The sequence below is a fragment of the Spermophilus citellus genome (genome assembly GCF_964194105.1).
Source record: "Spermophilus citellus genome assembly, chromosome: 15".
In the NCBI taxonomy this organism is placed as follows: Eukaryota; Metazoa; Chordata; class Mammalia; order Rodentia; family Sciuridae; genus Spermophilus; species Spermophilus citellus.
Genome location: NC_138195.1, coordinates 23,505,130 through 23,528,236, shown reverse-complemented (window position 1 = coordinate 23,528,236; position 23,107 = coordinate 23,505,130). Strand labels below are relative to the sequence as shown.

Genomic DNA, 23,107 nt, shown 5'->3' with positions numbered 1-23,107 from the left:
GTTAATCAAAAGTGATAAAGGTGCACATTACATACTGCTCAAGTATGTACACCAACAAGACATAACAATCCTAAATATATATGCCCAAAATAATGTTGCAGCTATGCACATCAAACAAACTCTTCTCAAGTTCAAGAGTCAAATTGAGCACAACACAATAATCTTGGGTGACTTTAACACACCTCTCTCACCACTGGATAGATCTTTCCAACAAAAGTTGAATAAAGAAACTATAGGTGTCCGCCGAAGATGGCTGCACTGGGAGGAATGGAGTAAAGGTTGTATCTTAAGCCCAGGCATGTTAGAAGAACTGGGAAGGCACATGTTGGGAGGAGAGCATCAGGGTCAAGATGGAAAACCATAAACCACATGATACTATCAATTTTTGATGTCATAGCCAGAAAAATTGAACTACTATCAGAAGCAGAAAGGAATCTTCTTGAACATGGATCCAAATATATTGGACTTATGCTACTTTCTGTGGCCTAATAGCAAACAGTCTTTTTCGGCGTGTCTTGCATGTAACAAGGGCCTGAATAGCTGCTGGCTTACCAATGGCAGTGCTCCCATTTTTGATAGCAAAAGCATCTTTCAAAGGTTTTTTAAGTTTACCCTCGAGTACAGGTGATTTGAATTGTGAAACCTGTACTGTGACAACAGATGGACTTGTTGGATTAGTTTTAGGAGGTCTGTACCCTGTTTTCTTGGCTATTCCTGTAAATGGTGGCTTAGCAGCCAGGTATCAATCAGCCTTGCTACCAGAGAAAGAAAACACCTTAATTTACTGGATTAAAATTACTAAGCCTATCTTCAGAAAGATATTATTTCCCATTTTACTTCAGACTATGTTTGCAGCATACCTTAGGGCTAGACAATATAAAGTACTTATAAAGGCCCTACAGTTACCTGAACCTGGGCTAGAAATTCTCTGATTTTGAGCAAATGTGTATACAAAATAAAATAATACAATCAATAATTTAGACTTAACTGACATATATACAATATTTCAACCTGCATCAAGAGGATACACTTTCTTCTCAGCAGCACATGGATCCTTCTCTAAAATAGACCATATACTATCCCACAAAGCAACTCTTAGCAAATACAAAAAAGTAGAGATACAACCATGCATTTTATCAGATCATAATGGAATGAAATTGGAAATCAATGATGAAATAAAAACTAAAATTTCTCTATCACCTGGACATTAAACAATATGCTACTCAATGAACAATGGGTTACAGAAAATATCAAGAAGGATATTACAAAATTCTTAGAATTAATGAAAACACAGGCACTACATATCGAAATCTCTGGGACACTATGAGAGCAGTACTAAGAGGAAAGTTCATTGCATGGAGTTCATTCCTAAAAAGAAGAAAATGTTAACAAATAAATGACCTCACAGTATATCTCAAAGCCCTAGAAAAAGAACAAACCAACAGCCAAAGCAGTAGAAAGCAAGAAATAATTAAAATTAGAGCTGAAATCAATGAAATTGAAACCAAAGAAACAATTGAAAAAATTGACAAAACAAAAAGTTGGTTCTTTGAAAAAATAAATAAAATTGACAGACCCTTAGCTACGCTAACTAAGAGAAGGAGAGAGAGAACTCAAGTTACCAGCATGCATGATGAAAAAGGCAATATCACAACAAATACTAAAGAAATACAGAGAATAATTATAAATTACTTTGAAAACTTATATTTCAATAAAATATAAGATATTGAAGGCATCGAAAAATTTCTTAAGTCATATGAATTGCCCAGATTGAATCAGGAAGATATATACGATTTAAACAGACCAATATCAAGTGAGGAAATAGAAGATGCCATCAGAAGCCTACCAACCAAGAAAAGCCCAGGACCGGATGGATACATAGCCGAGTTCTACAAGACCTTTAAAGAAGAACTAATACCAATACTCTACAATTTATTTCAGGAAATAGAAAAAGAGGCAGCACTTCTAAACTCATTTTATGAGGTCAATATCACCCTGATCCCCAAACCACGCAAAGACACATCAAAGAAAGACCAACATCTCTAATGAACATACATGCAAAAATTCCCAATAAAAATCTGGCAAATCAAATATAAAAACATATAAAAAAGATTGTGCACCATGATCAAGAGGGATTCATCCTAGAGATGCAAGGTTGGTTCAGAAACACACGGAAATCAATAAATTTAATTCATCACATCAATAGACTCAAAGATAAGAATCATACAATCATCTCAATAGATTCAGAAAATTATTTGACAAAATACAGCACCCTTTCATGTTTAAAACATTAGAAAAACTAAGGATAACAGGAACATATCTCAACATCATAAAGGTTATCTATGCTAAGCCTCAGGCCAACATCATTCTAAATGGAGAACAATTGAAGGCATTCCCTCTAAAAACTGGAACAAGACAGAGATGCTGTCTTTCACCAATTCTATTTAACATAGTTCTTGAAACACTGGCCAGAGCAATTAGACAGAAGAAAGAAATTAAAGGGATATGCATAGGAAAAGAAGAACGTTTAGCACTATTTGCTGATGATATGACTCTATGCCTAGAAGACCCAAAATGTTCCACCAGAAAACTTCTAGAATTAAATGAATTACTAAATGAATTCAGCAGAGTAGCAGGATATAAAATCAACACCTATAAACCAAAGGCATTTATGTATATCAGTGACAAAGCCTCTGAGAGGGAAATGGGGAAAACTACCCATTTACCATAACCTCAAAAAAAAAAATGAAAAACAAAACACTTGGGAATCAACTTAATGAAAGAGGTGAAAGAGCTATACAATGAAAATTACAGAACCCTAAAGAAAGAAATCAAAGAAGACCTTAGAAGATGGAAAGATCTATCTTGCTATTAGATAGGCAGAATTAATATTATCTAAATGACCATACTTCCAAAACACTATACATATTTAATGCAATTCCGATTCCAATGGCATTCATTATACAAATAGAAAAAGCAATTATAAAATTTATCTGGAAAAATAAGAGACCCAGAATAGCTAAAGTTATCCTTAGCAGGAAGAGTGAAGCAGGTAGCATCACTATACCAGACTTAAAACTATACTACAGAGCAATAGTAACAAAAACAGCATGGTATTGGCACCAAAACAGACTGGTATATCAATTGTACAGGATAGAGGACACAGAGAGTAACCCACAAAATTAAAATTATCTTATATTATACAAAGGTGCCAAAAACATGCATTGGAGAAAAGATAGCATCTTCAAGAAAGAAAGAAAGAAAGAAAGAAAGAAAGAAATTAAACCCCTATTTCTAATCATGCACAGAACTCAACTCAAAGTGGATCAAAGACTTAGGAATTAGACAGAGACTCTGCATCTAATAGAAGGAAAAGTAGGTCCTAATCTTCATCATGTGGGCTTAGGTCCCAACTTCCTTAATAAGCCACCTATAGAACAACAATTAGAACCAAGAATCAATAAATGGGTTGGAATCAAACTAAAACGTTTCTTCTTAGCAAAAGAAACAACCTTGAGGTGAATAGAGAGCCTACATCCTGGGAACAAATCCTTACCCCTCACACATCAGATAAAGCACTAATCTCTAGGGTATGTAAAGAACTCAAAAAGCTAACAACAACAACAACAAAATAACCCAATCAACAAATGGGCCAAGGACCTGAACAAACACTTCTCAAAGGAGGATGTACAATCAATCAACAAATATATAAAGAAATGCTCATCATCTCTAGCAATTAGAGAAATCCAAATCAAAACTACTCTAAGATATCATCTCACTCTAGTCATAATGGCAGCTATTATGAAGACAAACAACAATAAGCATTGGTGAGGATGTTGGGAAAAAGGTACACTCATACATTGTTGGTGGGACTGCAAATTAGTGCAGCCAGTATGGAAAGCATTATGGAGATTCCTTGGAAATATGGGAATAGAACCACCATTTGACTCAGCTATCCCTTTCCATGGTCTATACCCAAAAGACTTAAAAACAGCATACCACAGGGACCACAGTCACATCAATATTTATAGCAGCACAATTCATAATAGCTATACCAACCTAGCTGAACCAACCTAGATGCCCTTCGGTGGATGAATGGATAAAAAAAAATGTGGCATATATACACAATGGAATTTTATTCAGGAATAAAAGAGAATAAAATCATGGCCTTTGCAGGTAAATGGATGGCATTGGACAAGATAATGCTAAGTGAAGTTAGCCAATTCCAAAAACACAAATGCTGAATGTTTTCTCAGATATAAGGAAGCTGACTCATAGTGAAGTATGGAGGGGGAGGATAGGAGGAATATATGAATTCTAGATAGGGTAGAGAAGGGGATTAGCCAGGATGGTAGAATGTGATAGACATCATTACCCAGGGTACATGTATGAAGACACGAATTGGTGTCCACATAGTTTATGTACAACCAGAGAAATGAAAAATTGTGCTGTATACATGTGATAAGAATTGTAATGCATTCTGCTGTCATTTATTTATTTAAAAGATCAATAAAAAATAAAAAAAGAAACTGAGATCCCATAATCCATCAACAACATATCCATTTATTCAATTGCAGTATACAGGTAGAGGAATAATAAGTTTATTATTCTTTATCCCCATAGGAAATAAATTTATCAACTAGAATACAAAAAAATGATTGCTGTTTTTCCCAGAACTTTTGAAAGATGGAGAGAATTATTAAAGTGGAATCAGAAAATAGTGATAACAATGATTTTTTCAGCCATCTTAGTATGCAGAGATGCCATGAGGACAATAAGGGCAGTGAAGAGAGGGTCGGCTCAAGGGTTAGAGAGTCCCGGGAAGTCCACAGACTGTTGGAATGTGGTTCCAGCATGGAGTGAACTGTTCAAACAAAATTATTTGTATGGATTTCTGAATGTATTTGAACTGGTTAAAAAATGTCACTTTTAACAGAAAATCCATCATTATCCTGGTCACTTTTTAGAAATCAGCCTAGCAGATTCCACTCATAATCTGTTGTTCAAGTCAGTTCACTGCTATGCAACTCTTAGACTGAGCTCAGATAAATTCTAGGCAAGGATTATGACATGTCAACTCACCTGTAGTCTTCATGATATTCATAGGGGAAACTTCAGTGACAGGTTTATATTGTGTTATATGTTATTTTTCCTGTAAATTTCCTCTTTTGGTGTGTGGAACACTTGAGAACACACATGTTTGAAATGACACTGTATAAGCCAAGGGTTAACACAGCCTTTGTCCTATTTGTAGAATTTGACCTTGACCTTGAGTTCACTTTCTACATCTGTTGGCTTGGAATACTGATAAAGGTGCAATGTCAGCTGTGTTACTGAACAGCTGTGCACGTGGTAGAAATGACCTTTGAGAACTGCCTCTAACTGGGAGCACAGACTAAAGTCAAGATATCAGTTGGAAGCCATAGACCTATACTTTCCAAAGGTGTGGTGGTTCTTGGAACCCACATGTCCCTTAAGGAGACCTGGAAACTTTGAATGTGAAGCTGTACTTACATTAATTCCTGTCAGGGCTGAGTAGCTTTAAGCCAGGGTCACTGCTGAACTTCTACTGCACCTACTTGTGTAATTCTAACTCTGTCACATCTGAATTCTTTCAAGAGGAACAGAAAATTGCTCCTGGATTGCTGTCTCAATCTCTGACAGGCTCCTCCCACTGCAGAACAGGGCTCACAGCTACTCTAATGGCAGGCTGTGTTTCCTTTCTTATCATCCTATTCCTCTAAGTGGATCCAGTGCCATGACAATGTATATTGAGGCTAAGTGCATATTCAAGCTAAGAAGATAACACCTAGCCATCATTTTTAAGTATTTATGTATGGCATTCAGTATTCTAAACTTTTGCTACCAAAACAAAATATTAAAAAAAATAAAGTGAATCCTGAAATCAACATAAGACAATAGTTATCAAAAATAACCTTGGATTTCCAAAATATTTATATTCATCAAAACAGTCTCATACTGTATAAAACTGTAAATCTGAACATTTAAGAATCTTTTCCTGATAAAATTGCTCTTGAACCTCTTGCAGGCATTCATGCTCCATGTGATAGGTTGACAGAAAAAGACATCTTCAATTTTGTGGAGTACACACATCCCCCCTGGTCTATAGCACTCACATATGAGGTGCTGTGATCGTTACTTGCACACTTGGACCTGCTGTTACCAAGGCATTTGGTTGTTTCATCATAAAATAATTTGGTGGTTCCATTGTACAATATCCCTTTTAATGTTTGGGGTCAGAGGCAGGAAGGGGATCTTAATATTGTGCAACAAGTTTCATTTCAACTATTTGTCAGCCAGATGTGGCAAGGGAGGTTTGTATGTGTGTGGGGGTGTGACTTGTTGTCAATTTCCACCCCTCACCCCACAAGTTAATGGTTTACTGATGAGTATAATAAGTGCTTTTGTTATTCTTTTCATGACTACTCTCCAGTTGAGACCTCTGACAGAGACCATGGTGTGGACAGGGACAGAGAGGCCAGCTGAGCTGCTGGGCTAACAAATATGGAAAGCAGCAACTCCTGGGCAGGGAGGGCAGTGAAATCTATGGAATATATAATTGATAAGAATTCTATTATTGGAAACCTGGAATTGAGCATGAGCATAAGCAGGTGCAGAGTTTAAGGGAACACTATCAAGGAATCCACATATTAGAACAGACAGGAGTGGGTCCAAGAGAGGGAAGGACACAGATGTGAATCAGCTGGTCCAGCGCCTTCCTGAGCTGAGGACGCCCTTCATCTCTGCCTGAGAGGGTGACCTCATAGGTCCTGAAAGAAGAGTGACTGATGGGTGGTTACCTTAGAACCCACAGACAGCTTTGAGAGGGGACTGATCATCCAAAGGACATGCTCATGTGTCCTTCAGGAGTCTGTAGGTTCTCCATCCAGTCCTGAGGGAAAACCCTCCATGTGTACTTGGATTCGTTTCTTAGGGAAGCTGTAATAAATTACCACAAGATCTGTGGATTCAAACTTTTTGTATTTCTGGAGTTAAGAAATCTCAAATCAAGGTTTTAGCAGGGCTGCATTCCCTTCTGGTGCTTTGAGGAAGAAAAATATGTTCCTTGCCTCTTTTGGCTTCTGGTGTCCGCAAACCTTTCTTTGCTTATCTCACATGGGGATGCAGGTGATTGCACTTAGAGTCTGCAATGGACTGAATGCCTGGGTCCCCCAACAAATTTTATATGTTAAAATCTTAACCCCCAATATGATAGTATTAGAGATTGGGGTGTTTTGGATATAATTAGATGATGAGAGTGAGGCCCTCCTGTGTGGAATTTATGCCCTTATTAAAGGCACACAAAAGCTCTTTTACTGTCTTCTCATATTCTAAGATTAGAAGAGAATGTTGGCTGTCAGCAACCTAAAAGAGGGTGTCAACAGAACCTGATTATGTTGTCACCCTTTCTTGGACTGTCAGCCTCTACAACTGTGGAAAATAAATTTATGCTGTTATAAGTTATGCAATCTATCTCATACTTTATTTCATATTATCTATGATATTTTGTGATAGCAACCCAAAATGAAAATGACAAAGCTCAACCATATAAGTCCTTCTCTCAAGATCCTTCGCTTACTCACATCACAGATAATGTCCACTATTTTGCCATATAATTTACTACTAAGAAGTTCAAGAGATTAGACATGAATATATCTTCAGGGGCCGTCATTCCACACACTATAGTACTGGTCACATGAAATTGTTTAAACTGAGTGGGCCACAAAGTACCACTAGTATTCAGCTACTGAGAGGGGTGGCCTGAGAGAGCAGTCCCTGTTCAGGAACAATCTTTTTAAACTTCCTGATGAGCCACATGGTAATGCATGTACAGTTTATGCCACTCTGTTGTCCCCTGTGTTCATCTCTAAACACTGCTTTGTCCATCAGGTACTTCTGCGTATGAAATAGCTCAGTGATAAGACTGCAACCAGTGGAGAAACTTCCCAGGTAGGGGGTCTTTTGTTGGCCCAGGTAAAAGTGTTAACTTTCTTCATGAAACTTAGGATGCCTGCATTCTCCTCAAGGTTCACATGTGGTAAGTATCCATGGTAAGCCACATGGATACTTCTGTTGCTGACAAAAGCCCAATTTCCCACCATGGCTGTGAATTCCCATCAGGTCAGTGCTGGAGATCAGAAGGGCTGACGTCAGGATTTTGATCAGAGTCTCTCTGTACTTATAGGTATTTATGAGATTTAGTGAATGTTTGATAATGTGCATTTATTTTATGTGTTTCTTTGCATGTTTTTTTTTTATATGTGTCAGGTTGCTCAAGGTAATGCCTAAAAATCTTTGTGTGTATCATATTGTTTTGCAGGGTGAGTGGATCCCTGTCCTAAGTGGTACCTATTTTCTGTCTTTGACATCTCTGAGTGATACTCTGTTGGATCATCTGTAAAAACATGACATCTAGAGTCATGCTGAGTTGGGTTCAGTGTGAAGAATATGACTCTCCAGGAAAAAGCTAGAAATGGAGGCCTGGTCACATATCCCTGGTCAGGAACTGGGAGAGAAGAGAGTAGTCAGATAAGCCTGTTTATCCATATTCTGAAACATTCTGTTATATGGTCTTGTGATTGTTTCTGCCTGGTACTGTGGTCTCTGAAAGCAAAAAAAAAAAAAAAAAAAAAAAATAGCAGAAATGTCCCAGTGACCTTTTGCTTTTGGACCTGGGACTAAGAATATACAGTGTTTATTGAACTGATTATTTGACTTTGTGTGTGTGTGTGTGTGTGTGTGTGTGTGTGTACATGGGATTTCACCCAGGCACACTTAACCACTGAGCCACATCTCCAGCCCTTTGTATATTTTATTTTGAGCCAGGGTCTTTCTGAGTTTCTCAGGACTTTGCTAAGTTGCTGAGGCTCTCTTTGAACTTGTGATTCTCCAGTCTCTGCTGGCATTATAGGCATGTGCCACCACACATGGCTCATTATTTGACTTCTAATTAAGGAAATGATGTGAGGTGTTTTTTTTTTTGTTTTGTTGTTGTTGTTGTTTGTTAGTTTGTTTTTTTAAGCAAGCCTACTAGGTCAAATTCCTCCTAATATTATCTGTTGTATTTCAAATCTTTTATCCAGGAGACTCTATGCTGCCAAGATTTTAAGACTAATTAACATATTTCCAGGAACATTTTCAGAGATGTTATGATTCTCCCAAGGTTGGCAAATATTAGGCTCTGACATATGGCATTATTTGAGGCCTGGCCAAATGTTACTGAGGAATTTGCAAAGCAGGTCTTTGGTCTTGGTCATTCACCTAGGCATGCAAAGAAAAATTGGAAGGGAGCTGATTTAAGCATCCAGTTGTGATGTTCTACCCCATTACAGGGGACCTACTGACAGCAAGCCCGGTCAGCATGGTAAAAAAATATCAGGACAGCTAGTCCTAAGAACCATCAGCCCTTCTGTAACCCAATACCTGAAGGCTACATTGAAAGAAGCAGGAACAGAACAGAGTGATGGACATTGGGACTTTACAAGCCCCTGAAGTATAGGAAAATTGGTGGGAGGAGAAGTAAGTTTAGGTAAATATGAACTTGAACTTTTTAAAAATTCAAAAACCTAAATCTTAATCACTAAAATAAACAAAGGCAGACTAAGGAACTGGGAAAGAAGGGTCACCCTCACCATTTCCATTCAGCACTGTACTGGAGTTGTTAACCAGTGCAATGAGGCAAGAAAAAGGGAAAAAAAGAAAAAGGAAGGGAGGAAGAAAAAAAAAGAAAGAATGACATAACTCCCATGTTTTTAGATTACATGGTATCTAGGTAGAAAAACTAGAAGAATTTACAAACTACTAGAATTTTAAAAATAAACACCTTGAGATTACTAAATATAATAGGATCGTATACAAAATTACTTATATTTCTATGTGCAACAGTAGAAAATAATTATGAAGAATACATTATTTTTAAAAACCTTTCATCCACCAAAACAAAATATGTGAAATCACTAAGCTAAAATCTTTAAAACATACCAAGAAAATTGTAGGAAACCCTAGTTAAATGTAGAAATACACTATGATCATTGGAAATTCAGTAGTAAATTGTCAAATCTGCCTAAGTAAATTGGTAGGATTAATGCAGATCTAATGAAAACATTATCGTGTTTTTGTAGAAGTTGAGGAGCTACTCAAAAATTATCTTAATTTTTTTTAGCTAACAGAAGTAAAAGGCTGGGAGGCTTCCACAGCCACATGTCAGTTCCTACCACATTTGCACAGTAATTAAGATAGTGTGGTGTTTGACAAAATAATCAACACACAGACTGGAGGAATAGAATAGGACAATAGAATAGAAAGTCCAGAAACAGACCCACACATAATCAGCTGATGTGCAAAAATGAACTACTCCAATTAAGGGAGGGAACATGGTTTTCAAGCAAATTAGTGCTGTATCAAGTAGGTACATACTAAAGACATGTGGAAGGTTTAGCAATATAGCTTTCAAAAAAAACATATACAAGAATATCTTCATGATTTGAGAACAAGCAATGATTTCTTAAATTAAGCACAAAAAGCACAACTTTGAAATAAAATATGAGTAAATTAGATTTTCTTAAATTTAAGAAATTATTTTCATCGAAAGTCAACAATGGAAGTAAGTAAATACTGGAAAAATATTTGTGGTATACATAAACAAAAAATATATTTTGAATGTAAAAGTAAACAATATTTTTATGAATTTAAAAAAATATTGTCTAAAGAAACACACAAATGACTCTAATAGATATCTCACAAGAGAAGATGTCCAGACATCTGATTAGCATATGAAAATTGTTCTTCTGGGAAAAGAGATTCAAGCCAGAGGGAGGGAAAAAGTAAAACTTTGCATTCACAAGAATGGCTGAAATTACAAGGACTGTAAGTGCCACCTCTTCACAAGTATGTGGGGTACCTAGAACCAACACAGTTTGCTGATGGGAGCATAAGTTTGTATGGACACTTTGGAAAACTACAGTGTCTACTGAAACTATATGTGTACTTGCCCTGTGACCTGCAGACTCTGCCCTGAGTAGAGAGCCAAGATAAATTTGTAAGCCATGCATACTAAAACACACACAGAAATGCTCATGAGGATTTTTTCTTAATGGCCCAAATTTATAAGCCAAGTATCCATTACTAATAAAAGAGGTAAACTGAGGTACATAAATATAATGCAATTCTGCATAGAAATGAAAGCAAACTTTTGCTACATGTAGCAGTGGAAAAATCCCATGGCTAGGCTTTAGAGTGAATAAAGAGCAAGATATAAAACAAAACATATAGGATGGTTGCCTGTGTATCATAACAAATAAAATTCATATACGATGGTAGGGTTAGGATAGTATTTAACTTTGAAATATCAACTAGGAGGAGTTGTAAAGGGGCTTCTAGGGTACGAAAATTGTCCCATAGCTTAACCTAGAAGATGGCTACATATATATATATATATATATATATATATATATATATATATATGTGTGTGTGTGTGTGTGTGTGTGTGTGTGTGTGTGTGTGTATGCACTCATGAATCTGCTCACTTGAGATTTATGTTCTTTACCTAGTTAGTATCTCATTTAAAGGGAACTAGAATTTAGAAATAGAGCTACATATAAGTCGTCTTGATATTTGAGACTGGCTGAGAAGCCATGGAAGAGGATACTATGGAGATTTGTTACCCTGGAAACCCTCCACCCAGAGAGAAAAGAGAGCACAACAGAGCACACAATGCATTTGTAGTAAGTGGAAAAGTGAACTCATTTTATTTTTGTATCTGAACAAGTAAGTACTTACACAAAAATATCATAACTTAATTACATGAGATAATCATTGAAAGATAGAAAAATGTAGCATCTTGCTCAAAGTGAACGTTTAAAATATATTATTAATATTACCATGCAACTCCTAAAACTATCACCATTATGTTATTGTTAGTGTTCATTATTAGTGTTTTGGACTGAAACAGAAATCTGTGTTGCTCCATTATCAGCCTCTTCTCATTTCTCCCCTCCATATCCGATCATTCAATCCCTTCTCCTAATTTTCTGCAATGCTCCAAAACAGGAGCAACTCCTGACAAGGTGTGGGAAATTGATGTCTTCACCTTCAGAGCAGACTGTAGGTTTTCAGGGTGCAGTAAAGTCACAGGGGGGGCTGAGGGGCACGTGGCCTCAGGCAGGGAACTCACAGACTGCCAAAAAGGAGGAGGAGCAGGTGGCATCATTCCAGGTGCCATCCAACAGCATCTGCACACAGTGTTCCCCAGAGCCAGCGTTGTTGGGCTCACCCTTGTTCCAGTTTCGGTAGGTCACTCTCCTTCCTGCCATATCCACAAACTGGCCTTCATTCTCCTTATCTGTTATGCCTAGGAAGGCAGAGTCTTTGACCAAACTATGGATGGCCTGATTCTCTTCAGCGTTCAAGGGGGTGGCCATGGAGGCTTGGAATTGGGCACACAGAGCCTTAGCGCTGTCAAAATTTCTTGTTTCACCACTGTTCCAGAAGAACTTCTTTCCAACTTTTTTGGTGACAGACAACAATAGCACTAAAATGGGAAAAAGTAGATAAAACTAGCTTGTTTTAAACTCCTACCCACTGTATGTTTAGGAGTAAAGGTTTCCACAGTAGACTTGTCAGATAAAATAAATTTAAATTCAAATTAAACTAGTATACTCTGTTTTTGTTAATTCTCACAATCTTAAAAGGAAGGGACACCCTGGCACACTGGATCAGAAGTCTAGAACACATATAACTTGGAATTCTGAATTCTACCACACCATTAACTAAAGACTAAACAGAAACGTCTCAGCCTATTTGGCCCCAGTCAGAAAGAACAAGTTTGGTCCCATTGCCAGGTCAAGAAACCAGCATAACAAATGGGCATAGATACCATTTCCAGTGAGAAAAGATCAGAGTCCAGGATTAGAGTCTCCTAAGTCCAACCGACTTCAGTTGATAAACCAATTTTACCACTTATAAGTTCCATTGTGCATTTGAGAGAGAAATTTAAATTCCTTTTGCCTTCATGTCTACTTGAGGGGGCTTGTGAGGACTGTATGATACCAGAATAAAAGAAATGTCTACCCAGGTACTAGAAAATTATATATATTAAATAAATATTCACTGACTTTCACCAGTCCCTCACTTTAAGGTGCTTAAAGAACAAGAGAGAGAACTTACACTTTTTGATGCTTTCCAATTCTGCTTTGAGAGCTGCTCTTTCAGAAGCAGCTTTGCTAGTGTCACATGCTAGAAAATAAAAACATAACAAAGGGGCATTGTTGAGAAGGAGTCCCAGAACTGTACACATAAGGGGGTGGGTACCTTTTTAAAAATAGTTTCTTTTACATTGATGTATAAACATTGAAGGAAGATGAAAAGTATTAATAAGCAAAAAGAAGAAAAATACCTCCATTTCCACACAGTCCAAAACATCAGTCTTCATCTGATGACTGTTCTAAAGACACCTTCATACAACCATGCACACATGCACTCCCTGGTTACCTCACATGACAGAAATCTGCAGCCAAAGCTCTGCACTACATTTTTCCCCAATAAATTGCTAAAAACAAACCTCAAAGGCAAAAAGAAACCTTTGAAGGAATTTTTATTATTTGAGTAAGGAGATTCTGAGGCAAGTTGTGTTTCATTGATGACAAAAATAGCAGCTTCTATCATAAAAAAAAAAATAAAGGCTATTTTGATGCTCTTTGAAACTAGGTCACATTTGTGACTTATTAGGACCAATACAGTGTGGCAGAAAGGGTAATGTATGTGTTGTGAGTGTCAGGAGGCCTTGAAGATTCTATTCTTTCTAAAACTTGGAATCTTAAAATTTCTGCTATTTGAACAAGCCCTGGCTGGCCTGTCAGATAAGAGGTCCGTGGCTCAATTAATCTCATCAATCCAGCTGACACCTACATATGAATGAAACCATGGAGCATCCATCAGTTGACCACAGACTGAGATCAGCTAAAACCAGAATTTCTGTGGCTGACCCACAAAATTGTATTTAAATAACTGGTTGTGTTTTGAACCCACTAAGGTTTGGTTTGATTTCTTATGAAGAGATACCTGCCATGACATGGATATACTTTCATGGGACAGAAGATATATTAAGTCCTCACTCAGTTGTCCTACTTTCTCTCTCTGGGCCCAGGGTATACTTGGTGAGAAAGCAGCCCTGAGAGATTAGTAAATCTGTGCTTAGGCATTGGTTGCAATGCCTCGAGGCTCTAAGTAACCTAGAGTGGGCTGAGTGGGCCTTGGGACAAGAAGCAGAGTCAGGCCTCTTCCCTTAAAGTGTCAGTAAAAGGACACCTCCCACCTGATATTTTGGGTTCCAGAACTCTGAGCACCTTTAATTCAAACTTCTCTAGATGTATCTTACCTGGACATGTTCCAGGGTCTCCCTTTTTACCCACTTCCCCTTTTGATCCACGTTGACCTGGGGGGCCTGCAGGTCCTAACTTTCCAGGTGGGCCTTGCAAGCCTCTGAGCCCTTGACCTGTTGGAAGATAAAGAAAACATGACTCATTATTGTGCTTTTGCTTTCTTTTCCCAAGAACTTGATGTGGAATCCCTTCCCAGAGAAAGGAAACATTGACTCAGGGCCAACCTCTGAACCCCTTATTCCAATGACTCAGAGAAGAAATAATCCTCCTGTGTTCCAAGGGGGAGCCTACCCTGAAAGATGCTTTCCTGGGCAGGCAAGACAACATATGTCACAAAATGATGGGTGGAGGTCTGAAATGGCAGAGGACAGGAGATGCATCTCTGATTTGAGTTATATTATATAGTAGAGAAAAACTTAATCTGCCTAGATAGGACATTCCTCCTGTTTCCCCAGCCAGTTATATCTGGAAGGTAAAGAGTCACACAACTGGAAGAGCCAATGGGTACCTGGTTCTCCCTTTTCTCCCTTGGCTCCATCACGTCCATCTTTGCCTGGGAAACCATTCATGCCTGGAGGAATACAGGCCATCACAGGGCAGGTCTTTTGGACCTCCTCATTGGTTACAGTATCTGATGTCACCAGACTCAGAAGAAGGAGAAGGAATGGTAGAAACAGGAACATGGTCCTCAGCTTACTATGAGATAAGTCAAGAAAGATATCTTGTTTAGTTAAGCAGCCCATAGTTGCCACACATGCCCTTTGTCCTGAAACTTGGGCACAGGCAAAGAATTAGTGGGTGACCCTTTCCTGGCCTCTAGATTGAGTATTTAGAAAAGGAAACCTTCCTTGTAACATTGTTGATTAGTATTTTAACAAAAGTCAGCACAGTGACTTGCAGCAGGGTCCTTTGAGGACACCACCAGAGCCCAGGCCTCTGGTGTTGCTGCTAGAAGACAGGGAATATGCTTCCTGTGGCTGTGAGAGCAAAACCACTACCTATCTCCACTCACTCATGCCTGTTGGCTTAAGAGGTGGGAAAGCAGGAGAACCAGGTGTCTGCAGAAGCTCCCTCTCTCCCCCCACCTCCCTTTGTGCTATCCGCAACCCAAAACCCAGTTTCATATCTGTGCAGATGATTTCCCTCCAGAGCCACTTAACTCTCATTTATTCTGTTCCAGGCACTAAGTTGCAGACAGTAATACAGAGAGGAAGAGTTAGGTCCCAGTCTCAGATCAACTCATCTGCTAGTCACTAACCTACCCCAGAAATAACTTTTGATTATGCTTTTGATTGGTGTTTTGTCTCCTACAACAAAATATACCACTAGAAACTTCTCAATACCTTTGCCCAAGCACAGTGTTATATCCCTCTCTACTTCCTGTCATGTTTCCCCTGTATTTTCTGAGTCAGAACCTTTGGCAATTAGACAAACTGCCTCTCTCTCCTTTTACAAAATCTCTGTCTTCCAAAGCTTTCTTCCAGTTGCTTCTTGCTGGGAAAGCTTAGCAACCCAATCCCATGGAAGTAATGTTCCATGGCTCTCTTTGAAAACAGAGGCAGTCTCCTTTGCAATAGATAATTAAGGAAACTTGATGGTGTGGTTTTCCCCAATATGATTTCTGTCTGCTTGTGCCTCTGCCCATTACCTGTTGAAAGCCTACTCCAGGTCTCTAGAGTCAACTTGAACCCCTAGACTCTTGATCAAGGAATGCATATCAACATAAAGGACTTACTATGAGGCTTCTGCACAGCAGGATTTCAGCAACAAAGAAAGTGGCCCTCCAGCTTGGGACTGGCAGACGCCTCAGAAAAAGGAAGGAGGTTGGGCTTAGCAACAATCCTTGTGTAAAGGGATAGCCTGGACCTGGCCTTTAACCTCAGATTAATAAATAACTCTTTCTAGGAGACATTAGACTCACCTAAAGAGCATTCCCTGGGGCCTCCAGCACAACACTAGGTGGCTATCTGCTTTAATACAGCACCATCCTTCCTTTGTCAACTCTTTTGCCAGTTCTCACTGAAGAGTTACCACGAGCACAGTTGACAGGTTAGCCATGTCAAGGTCCTTGTCTTCAATAGAGAAAAATACAGATACCCATGAATGTACACTCATTCTCTTGCACACCAGCTGTACACACAAGTGTGCACATATGCACATACATTATCTGTGAAGGCATGGCAGACCTCTTGCTGCCATTGGACAATGGTTCCTGCCTCAGGCTCCACACTTGACATCTCCCTGCCTGTAAATGCCCTCCCTTCAGTGCATGGTGGGCTGGCTCTTTCCATTCTCTTAAAATACACCTATCTCAGAGATTCCTGTCTAATCTTACATAAACTAGTCCTACCCAGCCTCTCTGTCCTCTTAGCTTGTATTATTTTCTTTCATATTTACACTTAGAGATACTTACATTTCATTCACACTTATACTGTGTCATATAATAGACATTTATTTTTCTCTTTTATGTCAAACTTTAACATTTTGTCCATTATTAAATGTACAACTCAGTGGCAGCAAGAACATGCAGACTGTTGAGCAACCATAACTATTTTCTATCTTCAGAAAATCTCATCATCACAAACTGAAACTCTTTTCCCATTTGAATAGTAACTGTCCATTTCCAACCCCATCCAACTGCTGGTAACCACTTCCTACCCTCTGTCTACATGAATTTAAATTTTCTAGGCATCTCATATACTTGAAACCATGCAACGAGTTTCATTTTGTTCCTGACTTATTTCTTTAGCAGAATATCTTTGTTTCATCTGTGTTGCAGCATGTATTGTAATTTCATTCATTTTTGAAGCTCAATAGCATTTCACCATAGGTTTATTTCACATTTTGGAAAGTTCAGTTTCAATGACTAAAAATACTCAAAATAACTAAATTATTTTCAACATGTAAATGGATAAACTGTGGTACATCATATGATTGAAAGCACAGGGAAAAAAGGAACAGACTATTGACTCATGTAATAACTAGGATTAATCTCAAGAATATTATGTTGAGCAAAACAAATTTAATCTCAAATGTTTACAAGGTATATGATTATTCATATAAAACATTCTTGAAAGACATATCTATAGCAATAGAGAACAAATAAGTTCCTGATAGGAATAGAAGCATAGTATAACTACAAAGATTTCTAGTGGGAAGTTTTTTTGGGGGTGATGAAACTATTCTGTATCTTGGTAGTTACAAAAGCTTATGTTTACAAAAAAAGAATCTTCTGAGAGCTGAACCTGAAGCAAAAGAAAAGTATCTAGATAAATAATCGCTAAATCCAAACAGCATCTGTATCTTACTGTTGTATTAATCAATTTCCTGGTTTGAATACTTGTACTATGGTATGTTAGATCCTGACATTCATTAGTGAACAATGATGATTGAAAGGCACATGGTAATTTTCTTTATGATTCTTTCAACTGCTAAGTTAGACTAAAACAATTTCAAAAGAAAAAAGTTTTTTCAAAAGGAGTCTTAGAAATCTGTGAGTTTTGCAAAGACCATCCAAGCTTCCCTTAGAACTTTGTCCAAGTTTCACAATGTGAATAGCCTGTGCAATGGTTTGAAGGTGAGAAAGAGTGGGCTGGCTTCCCAATGGTAACACTATTCAGTCTGCCCAGTTCACAGTGTGAGGTCCCTGTGATAGGAGAGGAGGCTTGCACTGATTGATAATAGGACTTGTCAACTGTGTGAAAAACTTTGGGGATTTTCCCACAGGTCTTTGGAAGCATTCCAGAAGGAAAGAGATGATAATATTTGAATTTTATAAGGTTTGTTCGGACTACAGTGTGGAGAAAGATTAGAAGAGAGTCCTAATGGTGAAAAGCTGACCTACATTGAGAATTGATTGAATATGAAGTGATGAACAAGATGTTTTCGATTTAAATACATAAGCGCCATACAATTAAAAAAAAAAAAAAAAAAACAAGACAAAGGTGTGGGAAGCCACTCCTGAGCTATTTAGCATCTTCATTGGACTTGAGCAAAGGAGATTTGGTTTGGCATTGCAAGTCATTTTATGGCTCCTCCCACTTAATGGATTACACAATGCTGTGACCTCAGTCTTTGCTGGGCTAGGAAATCCCCTCTCCTAGCTCTGGAATTGGGTGTAACCCCTTGGGCCTGGACAGCTTACCTCCTACCTTATTTGGCAAAAGAACATTCTATTGAAAAATCTTTGATGTTCCCCCTATATGAATAAACCAAACATGGGCTCTCACTTTCTCTTTTTACAGTGTTGAAGCTCAACCCCTAACGTTGTAGAGCTGTCCTGCCCTCACCTTTCAAAATTACTTTCGATGTTGTGTCTTGTGGTGTTTTTTCACCACCTTTTTTTCCCCTTAGCTTTATTTTGCAGCCAGTCACTCCAAGCAGAGGAACTCTGTTTTTCCACCACTTTTGTGGGACATGGGCGGGAAAAATGATGAGAAAATCTGGGAAGAGGATGGGTATCTTGTAGATAAATGAGTATGTTCCAGTAATCGACTGGGATAGTGTAGAAGGGATGGAACAATATATATTATGAAGCATAATTCACTCAATTCTGAACTAAATTTCTTCTAGCTCTTCTTCTGGGTTAGTCAGTTTCCTATTACTATAACAAAATCCCTGAAAAAACATCAACATATAAAAAAAGGAAAGGTTTATTGTGGTTCACAGTTTTGAAGTTTGTGGCTGCTTGGTCCAGTTGCTTTTGTTCTTGCTTCTGTACCTGTAGTGAGGCAAAACATCATGGTGGAAGATTATGGTAGAGAAAGTATGTTCTCCCCATGGCCAGGAATGAGAGAGAGAAAGAACTCAGCACTGTAGAATCCCATTTAGGGGCAAGCATTCAGTGACCCAAAACCTCCCATTGGGCTCCAACTCTTAAAGTTTCCACAACTTTCCTAAAGTGCTCTGGCCTGAGCACCAAGCCTTTAAAACATGGACCTTTGGGGGATATTCTAGATTAAAACAATAGCAGCTGTCATGAAAATGTCACGTTAACTTGAGGCATTGAGGGACCCCATAATATGAGCATCACACAAGGCCTCAGGCCCATATGGGGGGGCCTCATAGGAGCCTCTAAATACCACAAGTGTGTGAGCCAGATGCCCTCCAGGGTCCCTTCCACTGGACCGTTCTTTGGTTTGTGAAGGGCCTGGTTTCCTTATTTCCTGCTGACCCTGTGCCTGCAGACAAGCCCATGTTGGTAGAGAGTCACATGGCCAAAGCAGAGGATGGCTATTAGTTTGGGGCCCAGAGGTTCAGCAGGCATCTTGTTTATGTCTCATCACTACTCTTTACTATCCAGAGCTGCTACCATCTGCTCCAGTGCAGGAGGTAAATGAGGTAATTGACGTTAGGTCACCCTGGAAATACTCACTTGAACCACAGTGCTTGCCTTCACTGTGTACTAAGTTCCAAGGCCAAGATACTGCATTGCCCAAACATGACATTTCCTGGGATTGGGCTGGGTTGGGAGGGCATCTGGGTGGGAAGTCTGTCTGACATTTGACCCACAGATTTGAGCACCACCCATTTATGAACACCTTCGTGCTCTCCAATCTCCAGCAGAGCTTCTGTACCATGAGATGCTTCTCTCTACATGCATGAGCCTCTGATTACACACTTTGCTCTTCACCCCACATAAAAGCCCACTTTCTTCAGGATTTCAAGGACTTCCCAACACTGCCTCCCTTCTGAGAGTGCCTCTGGAAATCTCCCTAACCCCAGAGGCTGCAGAGATGATTGCCTCCCTGACCTGTAGGAAGGTGTCTCCCTCCCATCTCCTTTGGTAGCCTGGGTGGAATCTGAGCTGTGCCACTGTCTGTCTATCTTGGCCAGATTCTAATGTCTTTATGGTCTCAGTTCCCTGTTGTGTGAAAGAGGGCACCACTGCCTTGGCTGTGCATTGTTGCACACTTGTGGGGTCCACTCCAAGAGTGCATGGCACAGCTCCCCAAGGCAGTCCAATTCAGACAGTCCTTCCTCTGCAGGATGATGGGCCATAGTTTTCTTAGCTTGGAAGCAGTGTTCTTGCACAGTCCCATCTGGGAGGCAAAGGGTGGGTTTAGAATCAGAAGTCTTGGTTTTGACTCATGATTGTGAGTTTAGACAAACCACATACTGGCTCAATGTTGGTCTTGACTTGTATAAAATAAGTTTTTGAGCCATTCCCTTTTCCACAGGATGCTGCAAGCATCACAGAGGCAATATGTAGGAGTGTCTTTACCCTCCAAGACTATCAGGAAAGCACAGTCATAGTCAATTATTTTATTTTATTTTCAGATTTGAGTTTTCTTTTTCCTATCTTTTGCAGGAGGGTAATTGTACACAATAGTCCACCAGACTTTTTCATGGGATTTGGTTTTGTGTTGGGTGATTTGAGGGGAAGTTCAAGAAACTGTCAGGAAGCTGGGCAAATCTAATTGGGTATCTTAATTTTATGAGATGAGTGGAGTAGAGCGAGGCAAAGCTCTACTTTGTAAAGGAGTAGCTAATATTCATGTTAACTAGGAGAAGGACATGTTTTCCACTTTTGTGGTTCACAGAGCATCTCTTTTCTCTAAGTGTAGAGACATTTTGGAGTGATTTCATGTTTCATACAGAGAGGTTGTGTTTTAAGTTGGCCTTTGGTGGAATTGTTTATGGTAGGTGGGGAATCCCACAATGTGGTCTGAGAGACAAATGACAGCAGCTGTCTCTGTCAGCAGTGCCCCTCGTGGCTTGAATGTTCTCCCTTCCATACTCTCCCTCCTGTACACTCTCCATCCTGTACCTTCCTGTGTTTCCACTTAGAGTATTTTTTCCTTGCTTCTTACAAACGCTGAGAGAATCCAAAGACATCATGGGCCTTCTTTTCAACAAAGACAATTATACAACAATGCACATACCATTTGCAAGTGTATCAGGGAATTCATCTGTCCCTATAGTCATACTGGCAGACAACCCCAACTGGCAAGCATATAGTGGAAGTTCAGAAATTTAAGGAGTTGGGCATAAATACCTCTGTCATCCCAGTTTTTGTCTCACTTTGATTGCTAAACCCAACTTCATTTACTAGCCACACTTTGATTCAACCAAGAACAAGGGGACCCCTTGGAAGAAAAAAAATTATGAAAGTCTCAAGACAACATCATAATATGTCTTCCCTGGTATTCTCTTAGCTCCTATGTTATCTTCCTGGGACCAGAGACAGCAAGTTCAGCTCTTCAATAATGAATTAATTGCATCATCAATTTAGTTGTCCAAAATCCCACACTGTGCACTTGGGAAAAAATTCACACTCTATGTATCCAGGTATGTACGAATACATGTACTTATATATATGTACTTGTGTGGGGGATTTCTATATGTGAGTCTAAGCCTTCTTATAAATTGTGTGGCCCCACCTATGATCATACAGCACACCTGGGATTTTGAACTCTGAAGTGATTCAACACTCTGGAGCTATTTAGGAGACAGAAATCACAAAGTAATCTAAAGAGGGGAAGTTTAAAGCATAGAATTATTAAGCTATGATTAAAAAGATAATAATAGGATATTAGCAATTTCCTGTGGTTCAGACCCCAGTGGAAAAATTGTTGTTGAACCCACTGAGTGGCCAAGAACTGTACTTGTTTTCTGAGCCAGAGTAGCTCTGCAATCATGGGGTAGTCAGTAATCAGCCCTGCAGACCAGGGCAGGACAGGCAAACTGAAACTGGTGGCCCTAATGACTGCCCAGTGGCAGTGGGGTGCAGGTGCAGTAGGAGGCCACAATGCGTGGACCATGGGAGACCTGGGGGAAGGATACAAGCAGAGGAAATCACAGGGAGGGTGGGTAGGAAGTCCCAGGCTCTTTCCCTGTTTCTAGGACTGCAGGAAGGTTGAGTTGAGGCCAGGTAGCTGCTCTAATCTCTCTGACTCCCTAGGGTGCAGGCTCTGGCTCTACAGAGTATTCTCAACTCAGAAAGCAAACCCACTGAGGCACATCCAGAATCTGCAGGAAGCCCTTGTTCTTGCGACATCTCTCTAGCGCCATCTGTTGAAAAGCTTGTCACTGTGCCCACTTGAAAAACACTTAAAGGGATTCTCTCCTTGATCAAGAGCATAAATTGAAGGGTAAATTTGTCGCCCAGAGTCCCCTGATAATTGGCAGATTAGGTGTGTCTGTGTATCTTCATGTCTGTGCACCCTCATGTCTGTGTACATAGCAAGTCCATATGTGCACCGAGTGTGCCCTGTGTGCAGAAAGGACAATAAGGATTCCTCAAGCTGGGTTGCATAGGAGAGGCTGAGCAGGCAAGGAAGGTGGAGGGGTGGGCCTGGCTGGTTCTGGGCTCAGAGGTCCCCTCTGGCCTTCCTCTTTCTTTGTTTCCTTCCAGGCACAACCAACTAGCTCCCAGCCCAGTTCAACATTAAGAGAACCACTTAGGTCTGAAAATCTCAGCCAACCCCCCACAACCACCCTCAGTAGTAGGAAGGTGAGAATTTAGGGGAGGCTTTCAAGGATGGAAAGGTAGAGATCATGCAAAAGAATGACTGAGTAGCAAATTTGGGAAGGATAATCTTAAGGAAGGTGTTCTCTGGCAAAAATGCTGAGAGGAGGCTGGTTCCAAAGGGCTTGGCTTTATACCAGTTGCTCCACGCAATCAGCTGGATGCCCAGAAACCAGGCCAAGTCAGTGGAGTGGTGCAGGAGGGTGTTAGGGACAAGAGAGGTGCACACATGTGATTC

The 23,107-nt window shown here is 39.5% G+C and overlaps 1 protein-coding gene and 1 pseudogene across 2 annotated transcripts; one reads left to right on the top strand and one right to left on the bottom strand.

The window, feature by feature from the left end:
- The first annotated feature begins 350 nt into the window (after nucleotides 1-350).
- Nucleotides 351-932, top strand: LOC308634095 (transmembrane protein 126A-like; annotated as a pseudogene). The gene has a single exon. The product of its transcript is annotated as a transmembrane protein 126A-like (transcript).
- Nucleotides 933-12,176: 11,244 nt separating this feature from the next.
- LOC308634093 (mannose-binding protein C-like) lies at nucleotides 12,177-15,082 on the bottom strand (the record flags this gene model as incomplete). The annotated part of the gene is made up of 4 exons (XM_081267653.1): nucleotides 12,177-12,550; nucleotides 13,186-13,254; nucleotides 14,396-14,512; nucleotides 14,908-15,082. 4 exons carry the CDS (start codon nucleotides 15,080-15,082, stop codon nucleotides 12,177-12,179), a joined length of 735 nt encoding a protein of 244 aa, XP_081123779.1.
- Nucleotides 15,083-23,107: the final 8,025 nt, after the last annotated feature.